The sequence below is a fragment of the Pinus tabuliformis genome, chromosome 6, assembly GCF_031772625.1.
Source record: "Pinus tabuliformis cultivar Carrire ecotype Pingquan chromosome 6, CPIR1, whole genome shotgun sequence".
Classification (NCBI taxonomy): Eukaryota; Viridiplantae; Streptophyta; class Pinopsida; order Pinales; family Pinaceae; genus Pinus; species Pinus tabuliformis.
In genome coordinates, this window is record NC_142292.1 from 170,448,463 (window position 1) to 170,460,647 (window position 12,185).

General features: G+C 32.9%; 1 protein-coding gene across 1 annotated transcript; it reads left to right on the forward strand.

Moving 5' to 3' along the window:
* The first annotated feature begins 455 nt into the window (after nucleotides 1-455).
* Nucleotides 456-2,074, forward strand: LOC149257929 (uncharacterized). Its single transcript, XM_089370418.1, has 4 exons — nucleotides 456-595; nucleotides 1,176-1,302; nucleotides 1,417-1,486; nucleotides 1,779-2,074. The coding sequence occupies exons 1-4, from the start codon at nucleotides 562-564 to the stop codon at nucleotides 2,013-2,015; spliced, it is 468 nt and encodes a 155-aa protein (XP_089226544.1). The 5' UTR covers nucleotides 456-561; the 3' UTR covers nucleotides 2,016-2,074.
* Nucleotides 2,075-12,185: the final 10,111 nt, after the last annotated feature.

Sequence of the window (12,185 nt, forward strand, 5' to 3'; positions counted from 1 at the left end):
TATTAATAAATTCTTTTAATTATATTATATAAATAATTCTTTTAATTTAAAGTTAAAATTAATAAATTATAATTATTTTTAAATAATTTTCAAGTAAAAAAACTTGTAAAATGAATTTATATTCATTATTAAAATATAAAAAGCTATACCAATAGCATTGAGAAAGGCCCTGCTTACATCTTTGCGTGAGATGCACTTAATAGAAAATGAGGAGAGAAGTACTTCGAATAAAAATGAGAAAATAGCCGAGAGGAAAATAGGAACTAGAGATTCAAAGAAATGGGGACCTTTTGATAAAGCCAAAATTTTAGAATAACCTGATGCCCAGTTATTCTTAAAACATATCTTTCTTTTTGGTTGCACGGACTATTTCTGCCTTGCAATGGCGGGTCTGGCAAAGTATCCTGCCTTCAAGACTATAAGAATGGAAATTACATCAAAACCAATATGGCAGTAAAGAAGCCAAGTTGAAGAGCTGTGAATCACATAAGCTCAGCATTCTGTGTGTTGCTGCCAACATCATATTTTTGTGTGTGCAAGCATTAGGATTTGTCATAAGTCATGGGTCAAGTCTGGGTTCAAGTCTGGAGTAAATGTATTGATTTCGGAAATATGTGAAATATAATAATTTTTTTTGGTTTCTATATTAATTTTGTATAGAAAATTTTAAAGATAGAAATTTATCTTAAAGTTTAGAAACTTCTAAAAGTATAACTAATCCAAAAATATTTTGGATATTTTATCTTTTGAAGTTTCTGCGAGTTTCATGATTATGTTATATAGCATATCTTCTGGATACATCGCATTAAATTTCTTTATAATCGATGTTTCGAACCAGCGATGGTGATTCATCTTCACTGGTTCATTTTCAGGATGTGAAAGATTGTTGAAAATAAACAACCATTGCTGATTTGAAATATCGATTATAAAAAAACCTAATACGATGTATCCAAAAAATATACTACATAATTTTAGATATTCTTATAAAACTATTTAAATTTCTAATCATTTTATATATTGTCCCTTTAAAATTTTAATGATTTTAAAAATAAAATAATTTTATATTATAAAATATGAGCAAATCATTTAAAAATAATAATAATTCTTTTCAAAAATTATTAAAAAATCACTTACCGATATTAACTCCTAAAATTTTCATTGATGCTATGATACAGACCGCGTCTCACAAGAGTATGTGACTAAGATTATAGACGCTGCATTTGACAGTTTGCCCGGTGGAAACGATAAGAAGAAATCTGTGACCTTTGAGCAGCTGCATGAAACAACAATTGAAATGTTCAAGTAGGCTTGTAAAATTAGGGCAAAAGTCTGCAACTCTAAATTTCATTTCTTCTCTGTGGTTGAAGATCCTTTCTTCCTTATTTTTTTCTCTTTCCTTCTGATTTTTTTGAACAGGAAACTCAACGAGATAGGTGTTGCCCGCTGGGTTCCTCCATCAAAGGAAACCATGGTCAAAATGATGGAGGTCTGTAATAGTTTATTTGTATGGTATATTTATTAATTTTTAGACCAGTGTGATTGACTTTGATTATTTGAAAAACAGCTTTATTATTTATTTTTTTAATAAATTTGTTTTGAAATTTTGTTAGAATTATAAATTTGAGATAGGAAAATTTTTATAATTCGAATATTTTAAAAGTCTTTAATAATTTTAATTTAAATAATAATAAGAAAATTACAATTTTAATTAAAAATTTGATTCTCGGATTCCTTTCCAAAGTGAAATTTAAACATGGGTGGATACCAACTACATGCAGGAATATGATTTAGACAAAAATAAGGAAATAGATCGCGAAGAATTCCACGGGTTTGTCGGAAAATTCTCGAGACATCTGGTAAAAACATACGCAAGAGAAATACTGATTGTGACAGTAGCAGTCCCTGCTGCGGCGATGTTGACAAAGAGGGCCGCTCGGCAACTACCCAGTGCAGTTTTTTATGCATCTGCCATGGTTGCTACTCTGTTAATCAGAAGCAAGTTTTTCAAGAAATAAAATCTCCGGGCCGAATGTTGAATCTGAGAGCAAATGGTTGAAGGTCCTCTTAAATATATAAGAGATATGTGATATCTGCTTTCAAAAAATGTAAAATGTTGATGTAGCACATCTAATTGTTGTTCCTAGTATGAATTAATAACTCTGAAGGATATTCGACTGTTGATAGAAATTTAGATTATTATCATATAATTACAGGAAGATAAACCACTGTAATTAAATATAAGAAAATCACATTTTTCTAATCAAAATATTAAGATAGTTATAAGGTTTAAGTTGTTGTCAACATTCAAATTGAGTAAATTTCATAACTTATATTTATTATTCCAACTATTTTTCCCATTTTAAACAAAATAAAGTAAAAATACATTAGAATAAACTTTATTTTAATTCAAATATTATTAGATTTATATAGTTTTGTTTCTCTTGATACTTCATCCCGGTTGAATTTCTCTCCCATCATCAAACCTCGACTCTCGATACCATTTACATGGTTGACTGACTTATATCAATTCAATATTATACTCATGATACGGTTTGGACACCGCCATAGCCATTATTAATCCTTGCCCTATCACGGATTAGTGAAAACATTTAAAAATGGTGTAAATTTCATATATTACTCTATTTAATTGAAAAGTTATATATCCATATATATAATTTGTTTTTTAATTAATTGAAAAGTAATTATACGAATATGTTACTTTTTTAAATATGAATATGTTTATGAAATTATAAATTATTTTAACATATAAATGTTTTAAAATTAAAAATATATATATTTTTGATATATCAATATGTCTATGAAATTATAAATTATTTTAACATATAAATATTTATATTTATATATGATAAATAGTTTAAAATTTATAAGTGTATATTTTTAATGTGTTATTACAAGTAACTTATTTCTTTTAGGTTAGAAAGAGATTTTTTAGGTAAATAAATAAATTGGTGATGAATGTATTTATCTAATTGATTGGGAGGTGTTTGGTAAAGGTAGCAAAGTGGGTCTCGGACACGATCACAAGCCACTACTACCAGTGCATGCATATCATTGACATATATTAATATTTGAAGCTACTCTCAATAGAAATGAGGCAGAAAAGAGATTCTCTTAATGTTGGAAGAAATGCAGCTCAATATGCACTCAATGGTTTGTAGGATCATACAATAGAAAATCACTTAAGTACATCCACCTTAACCTAGGTTGGTCTCCTAGATGCAATAAGGAGCCCATTCCTATAAAGACTTATGAATCTAATAAGTCTTAGAGATAGTTTCCTCTTTTTCAGTTTTTAGTTCTATGTTTTTCTTATTAGTATAAGAATGACCATAGAGGCATAGCATATGAGACTTGTGTATATAATGTTATGTTTGCTTAAACATCAGGGAACTTTTTATTTAGTTACTACTAAAATTAAAGTTTTTTCTTTGGCCTAGTTTCAGTGGTAGGTCAAGACATACTTCAATCTATTTAGATGTATACTCTTGAATTCCATGAACACAAATTCTATCTTACCAAAAAAAAAACTACTCTCATTTATAATGGATCTAATCATGAATCTAATCTCTGGAAATATATATATATATATATATATATATATATATATATATATATATATATATATATATATATATATATATATACAAAAGTTATATGAATGTCAAATATTTAACTCCTAACTTAATTTTGTTTAAATTCATGCAGTTTTCGAAGATTTCAGGTATTTTGCCAATAAACTTATAGTAGAAAATGTAGTTCCTACTAAGATAAGTGCAAGGCATCTAAGATACATGAAGAGTGAATTCCACAATGGGTAAAGATGTGAGAGGATGTGGGGATGAGATCAACGCATTCAACACACAATTTAAAATTTTCATGAGTAACCATAAGTTGTGGCTAAGGTTGGGTTAAAAGTTATGATTGAGATTAGATCATTAAATTATTTTTTTATTTATCTCAATGTTTTTAGAGTGGAAAAAATTGGAGGAATCAATTTGTAGGGTCATTCTAGAAATGATCCCAATTTGGAAAATTGCCTAAAATACTTGAGATCTATTTTAAGGCCTCAAATGGTGTAAGAATCACCTCAATTAGAAATTGTATGAGAAATATATGCCTTTCACAAGTTGACCTACCAAGTCAATCACCATGGCATGAGTGGAGTTGGGTTTGTTACTCACACATGTGAAGCTAGCCATGTGTAGGATTTCAAGAAGTCTCTAGAAGATCCAAGAACCTTACCACTAGTTGAGGATTGAGCTATCAAGCTATGTTAAATACTAGACTACTAAAAGGAGTAGGTGTCCCATTCAATGTTATTGTATTTTGCTCCATAGTTGAGAAACACAACTAAGAGTAAGAAGCTAGGGAGCAAAAAAAAAAAAAATTGTAACAATCTTGCAAGCCATAACTCTCAATTAACTCCCTAGGGAGAACCTCTTTCTATATACTTACACATTTCCATAACAAAAGAAATAAAGCAAAAAGGCCTCACCTTTTATTAAATTTTATCTCATTTGATTTTCTCAATATAAAATTTATATTTATTTATAAATTTCATATATATAAAATAATTATATAATTATTCTTTAGATTTTATAAATTCAAATAAAATATTCAAAACTAAAAAATCTAAAATTTAAAGAAAATAATCCTTTATTATATACATTTCAATTAATTTATCAAATATATTATAACAAATTGTTTTATACATCTCAATTAATTTATCAAATATATTATAACAAATTGCTTTAGTGAAATATCCATAAAAATATACACATCAAAATATTTATCAAATATAATAAGTAATAGTGCAGGTTGCGCCCTAATAGTGAAATAGGAACATGAAATTTTTAATAACCAATCAAACTAAAATTGAGATGGTTAGGTTAAATTGTCGTTAATCGTATTCACTCACATCCATGAATTCATATGCATGCTTGAAAATTCTAATAGTTGAATTTCATGTATTAGTTGTTATGATTATATTATCCTTCAAAATGATGAAAATATATTGTCATTTTTCCTCAAATTTTTATCGTGTTACTTCCATCCATATGTAATAGGTTTGTTATGCATCGAAATAAAATAGTTTAATAACATTCACCGGCTAATATTTTGTATCATTTCATACCATGCATTTCTCAAGTTAGTAATAAATATTTTGCATCATTTCACCAAATGGATGAATATGAATATTTATATAATGTATTTTTCATTTTTGATACCAAAGGGATGAATATGAATATTTATATAATGTATTTTTCATTTTTGATATCATAATATATTTAGTATAGATTTATTTTAATTTCAGTTTTATTAAGTATAGAGATATTAAATTTATGAAAATGCCAAAAAAAATTAGTGTAAAATTTGAGGAAAAGTTTATACTTTAAAAAATTGATTCCTCTCATATCTAGATAGATTTTTAGTTAATATGGATCTATGCTTAATTTTAATAATATTATTGATATTATATAAATTTCGCATCTATATACATCATTATTGTCATTTTTAATTTTATTAAACTTTGATTTAATTTCTATGGAATATGTCATTTAGGGTTATCTTGGGTGGTTAGGTAGAATGATTGCTATCTTCCCAAAACAAGTTCAATTCTCTTTCACCCCCCCCCCCCCTCAGAATTATTTCCAACAATTGGTACCAGAGCAGGTCCTTCAGAAGAAGCTTGATCACTTGAAGGAAGATCTATCATCATGAGCAACTACGAAAAAGAAGCATCAATCAGGCCACCAATTTTTTATGGGAGCAGCTTCGTCTATTGGAAGGTAAGAATCACTTTCTATCTTCAATCTCTTGGTAGAGAAGTTTGGGATATTGTGGAAATAGGATACATATTTCCATCAGCAACTCCTATAGATACAGCTGGTAAGAAGCAATATGAAACAAATGCAAAGGATGTCAATACTCTATTAGGGAGCCTATCTCAATCAGAATTCGTCAAGGTTATGCAGCTCAAAACCACAAAAGAAATATGGGACAAGATCATTCTGAGCTATGAATGATATGAACAGGTAAAACGAGCAAAACTACAAACTTTCAGAATTCAATATGAAAATCTCAGAATGCACAATGATGAAAGCGTGGCTAACTATTTCCTACGTATAGATGAGATTGTTAATTGTATGAAAAACTTGGGTGAAGAAATAAAAGAAGTTGTTTTGGTTGAAAAGATTCTAAGATCTTTGTCTCCTAAGTTTGATTCAAAAGTTCTGCCATAGAAGAAAAACAAAATCTACAGAGTATTACCATGTCACAGCTGCACGGAATTCTAACTGCTTACGAAATGAGAAAAGGGGGACTATCAGACAGGAGAGAAGCTACATTCAAAGCCTCAGGAAAAGGAGATTACAATGAGTCATGACATATGTCAGAAGAAGAGGAAGAATCAAATTTTGTCAAGAACCTTCAACGGGGAACTGGAAGATTCAGAAGTAAGCTGCCTTTCAAATGCTTTTCTTGTGGAAGAGTTGGTCATTATGCTGTCAAGTGTCCTCATAAAGATAAACTTGACAAAGGTAAGGAACTAGTTAGATGGAATAGAAAACAGAATGTAAGTGAGATATTATACACATGAAGACATTGATGGATATTCAAATAGTGATGAAGATGAACAACGTAATGATTACAGACTTTTGATGGCTTTTGAAGATGATGATTTCTTGGATGCTATAGATGAAGAAGGTATCTATGAAGAAATTTCTAAACTCAAAATTTGTTTAGAAGAAAAGAATATAATTATAGATACTCTCACATTCCAACTTGCTGAAAGAGAAAAACACAATGAAAAGTTAGAATGTGAAATTGTGGGACTTAGACAAGATATTGAGAACTCAAAAGCTCTTAATCTTAGATTTGCTAAGGGATCTGAAACTTTAGATGAGATTATCAAAGTGCAGTATTCTCCTCTAATCAAGACAGGTCTTGGATATATTGAAGAAGCATCCCAAGCACAGAAGCAAGCAAAGAAGCCATCCACCTCCAAAAGTTATCTTGATGCAGCAAGAAAAAGTGAACAGGTTGACAATCAACAGCAAAAGCTTAATGCAGATCACCAAGTAAATCAGGGACAATTTGCTTCAAGAATGAATAAAGATTACCAAGTAAATCGGGGGCAATCTACTTCAAGGATGAACAGAAGCTTCAACCAACCACAGGTAAATCATTCTCAATTTTCCTCAAGAATGAATGTCAATGGAAACTACAATCATTTGGTTGGTAGGTTTGATAATCGCAGAAATTTCTTCAATGGCCAATGTTTCTCTTGTCATAACTTTGATCACAAAGCTGCTCAATGTGTTTCCTACAAGACCATCATGACTAGAGAAGCTCAAAAACAAAGGAGTATGACTAGGATCATGAAAAGGACCTACAATAATGTTCCTGCTCTTGAGAATGAAGTAGAATGTTCTATTTGTAACAACTTTGGTCATGAAGATTATGAATGCAGGAGTAGGTTTCGGCAAACAACTTAGAAGGAGCAAGTTTCAATGAATTCTAAAACATGGAGAAAGAAAGAATTGCAACCAGAAAGATGTGGCATAGCCTTATATGCGGAAGGATAGGAAAATCAGTGGTACATCAACAATGGATGCTCGAAACATATGACAATTGATAAAGAAAAACTTCAGTCATATAGTGCCTTAGAAAAGGAAAAGAAGGTCTCATTTGGAAATGACACCCCCGCACTCATAAAAGGTAAAGGTTTTGTGTTTTTGAAAGAAAAGGTCAAGGCTGGAAATGTTATGTATGTTGATGGCTTAAAGCATCATCTATTGAGTGTTAGTAAAATGTGTGATCAAGGAAATGAAGTAATATTTCGATCAAATGGATGCATTGTTCGTGAGCTTGATACAGGAGAAACAGTGATCAAAGGCATAAGAACTCAAAATAATTTATACATACTCAAGGGAGGACAACAACAATGCTATCTAAGCAACAATGATGAACACTGGCTATGGCACAGAAGATTGGGGCATCTAAGCTTCTCTCAGATAAGGAAAGCATGCAAATATCAAGCGGTTTGTGATCTCCCTGACATTAGAATTCCAGACAATACAATATGCAAATCATGTCAGTTTGGTAAGCAAACCAGAACTAATTTCCCTGATAAGGAAGGATCAGCTAGCAGGCTACTTGAACTTGTCCATACTAATGTATATGGTCCATCTAGGAAAAGGTCTCCCAGAGGAGAAGAATACTTTATATTGTTCATTGACGACTTTTCCAGGATGTGTTGGTTAGGACTTATGAAGCATAAAGATGAAGCCTTCGAAAAGTTCAAAGCATTCAAAGCCTTGGTTGAAAACGAATCAAATCGCAGAATCAAATGCCTCAGGTCATCGAGGAGGGGAATTTACCTCAAATGAATTTTTCAATTTTTGTGAAGAACATGGAATAAGAATGGAATTCTCAACTGCAAGGACTCCTCAGAAAAATGGAGTAGTGGAAAGGATGAACATAACAGTTCAACAAATGGCTCGTGTTATGCTTGATGAGTCTGGAACTCCCGCAACCTTCTGGGGTGAATTTGCATTTTCTGCCATCACTATCCTCAACAAGACAAACGTCTGAGTGAACATCACTCAAACTCCTCATGAACTTTGGTATGGTAAGACTCCCACAGTAAAATACTTCAAAATTTTTGGAAGCAAATGCTACATCAAAAAGACTAATGAAAACCTTGGAAAATTTGAACCTAGAGCAAATGAAGGCATTCTTCTTGGTTACTCTCCCCACAGTAAAGCATATAAGTGTTACAATAAAAGACTTGGAAAAATTGTTGAAAGTATTGATGTAGTGGTTGTTGAAGAAGGAAACATTCCAAGGCAAGTAAAATCTGAAGAGTTCGAAGATGATGAGGATTATCCTTCTACAACAAATCAGACTCATGATGAAGAAGAAACCCATGAGGCACCAGAAGAACATGTAAGGATAGAAGAAAAGACTCCATCCAGGTATGTTCAAAAGAATCATCCAGAAACTCAAATTTTGGGGCAAAAGGAGGTAGGTGTACAAACAATAAGAACCATTTCAGAAGCTTCAAATTATCTAGCATTGATCTCCTCCACTGAACCACAAAATGTAAGAGAGGCATGCAAAGATGAATGCTGGGTAAAGGCCATGGAGGAAGAACTTGAGCAGATTGAAAAGAATAACACTTGGGAGTTGGTTCCTAGACCAAAAGATAAGAATGTCATAGGAACAAAATGGATATTCAAAAATAAGCTAAATGAAAATGGAGATGTGATTAGAAACAAGGCCAGACTTGTTTGTAAAGAGTATGCTCAAGAAGAAGGTATAGACTTTGAAGAAACTTTTGCACCAGTTGCTATACTTGAGGCATAAGAATTTCCCTTGCTCTTTCTAGCTTTCAGAAGTTCAAAGTATTTCAAAATGACGTGAAGTCTGCCTTCCTAAATGGAGACTTGGATGAAGAAGTATATATTTAGCAACTAGATGGGTTTATTCTTGGAAGTGATCGAAAACTTGTATGTAGACTCAAAAAGGCTCTCTATGGCCTTAACAGGCTCCAAGGGCTTGGTATTATCAGTTGGATAAGTACCTCCATCAACAAGGTTTTACAAAAGGATCAACAGATAACAATCTATATATAAAAATTGACAATGATAAGTTGCTAATACTTGTTGTGTATGTTGATGATATCATCTTTGGTAGCAATGAAGAAGACATGAGTCAAAATTTTGCCTTGGTGATGCAAAAAGAGTTTGAAATGTCCATGCTTGGTGAGCTCACATATTTTCTTGGTTTACAAGTCCAACAAAACAAAGACGGTATTTTTCTATCACAAACCAAGTATCTCAAGCAGATCTTGAAGAAATATGGGATGGAGGATTCGAAACCAGTATGTACCCCTATGGTAACAGGATGCAGCCTCAGCGCAAATGATGAATCAGCAACAGTGCATCAACCAACCTATAGATCCATGATTGGTAGTCTGCTCTATCTAACAGGTACCTGACCAGACATTATGCATGCAGTGGGAATAGTTGGAAGGTTTCAGGCAAAGCCAAAGGAAACTCATCTTCAAGCAGTTAAGATAATTTTCAAGTATCTTCAAGGAACTCAAAACTATGGCTTATGGTATCCTAGAAGTATAGATCTCACACTTCATGCATATAAAGATGCAAATTAGGCAGGAAGCGTGGATGACAGAAAAAGAACTAGTGGCGGTGCATTCTTCATGGGTCGTAGATTAGTATCTTGGTTCAGCAAGAAACAGAGTTCAATTGCATTATCTACAGATGAAGCAGAATATGTAGCTGTTGCATCTTGTTGCACACAACTCCTCTGGATGATGCAAACATTGCAAGACCTACAAATCACTTGTACACCACCTATCTCCATTTTTTCTGATAATACAAGTGCAATCAGTATTTCAAAGAATCCTGTCATGCATTCAAAGACTAAGCACATACCTATCAAGTATCATTTTCTTCGGGAACAAGTGCTTGAACAAAAGGTTAAATTGGAATACGTTCCCTCTAAGGAACAAGTTGCTGACATACTCACCAAACCACTGCCCAGGGAGACATTTGAATACCTCAGACAAAATTTGGGGGTAGTTGATGCATCATCTTGCTGTTGAATCTTGTCTGTTTCAGAGAAAAGTGGTTGTACTCGAGTTTCATGAGGAGGATCCGTGTACATAAGCCGGTTTATGAAGATACAGTCGTGTATATGTTGGTCTAAAGAAAAACAGTGGACCAGCTTCAGGATGAAAAGAGTCTGATATAGGTCTGGTAGAGACCATTTGGCACAGGTTCAGGGGGAGCATATTCTCTTCTAATAATTCATTGTTGGCATTATCTTAGAAGATCTTGGTTTACTTTCACAGTCGTTTTAATTTCAGGTGGAACAGGTGCATGAGGAAGAGCATGGTTGCTTGTCTAAATGATGATTGAGGGTTATGATGATTGATGATTGACAGATGCTAGTCTTGCTATAGATATTTCGTCTCTATGTCATGTATTTCTTTTCTTATCAAGGCCATGTAACGGCCTATCTTGGTTTCCCCACTATGCCTGGGATTGATTAAGTAATTCTCTTGTTGTTATCATGTGTAAATTATTGGTGTATCCCCACTTGGTTGGGTAGATGAGTCAGTCCCCACTTGGTTGGGAGATGGATGTATGTATGAATCTTTGGTGATAGGAAGTTCATTTATAATGTATAAAGTCATGTTTCTTTTGTAGAACATCTTCTTGCAAACCTTGCCTACAGTCAGGGGGAGCTTGGACAGCACAGCAGAGCAGAGATTTCAGCATGAATTCAGGGGGAGCATAACCCTTTGTCCTTGATGTCAAAGGGGGGGAATGATTTTGAGTGACTTGGGGTTGCCATCAAGTCCAAAGGGGGAGATTGTTGGCATTATGACATAGGTTTGGCACTATGGCACAGGTGTTGTCCTTGATGGCAACTCACTCAAAAGGGCAGATCACAGTTCAGGCTCTCAGAATGAAAGAAAATGAGGTATACGCAAGTTCCTCTTAACAAAATTGCGTATACACACAGGTGTACCGATCAAAAGGAGCGTTACATATGCATGCACTTTCATGCAAAGAAAAGCGCGTACATGTGGGAAAACTTATGGTTGGTCCATGGTATTTAGTTCGACATATTTGAACCTATGGTTTTGGTCCTTGGTATTGCATCCAAAGTGTTGAATCCAGGTATTGAGTCCCTAGTGTTGGATCTCTATGGTTTTGGACCATGGTTTGAGTAAGGCCTAAGTCTATAAAAAGGGAAGGAGATCATTTGGCAATGTATCAACTGAAGCATTGAATATCTTATGAAGAGCAAGATCTAGAATACTGTCATTGGGTTATGGTGCATAACTAGATCTGAATCAAGAAGGAACCTAAGCGTAAGGAGAAGGATAAGTTCTATTGATGGGTCAAGATCTTAAGGCGGTTTGAAGAGAAGTATCTTTGTGTAATTTTTGATCTGTTATATTTGGCGCATGACGTGATCTATAAATATGATAATCTAGGTATAACTATTGTCTGAATAAGTAAAAAGGATAAATTATCTTTTATAGATCTGTGCGCAGGTTCAGTGCAGCAGAGGTGCGTATACACGTTGGGCCACTAACTTAAAACAACGTATACGTTGGTTGGCCT

Coding starts and splice junctions, on each gene's coding strand:
- LOC149257929 (XM_089370418.1), top strand. CDS start 562: ATGGGTCAAGTCTGGGTTCAAGTCTGGAGTAAAT. Junction 1,303..1,416: donor ACAACAATTGAAATGTTCAA/GTAGGCTTGTAA, acceptor TTTTTTGAACAG/GAAACTCAACGAGATAGGTG. Junction 1,487..1,778: donor CCATGGTCAAAATGATGGAG/GTCTGTAATAGT, acceptor AACTACATGCAG/GAATATGATTTAGACAAAAA.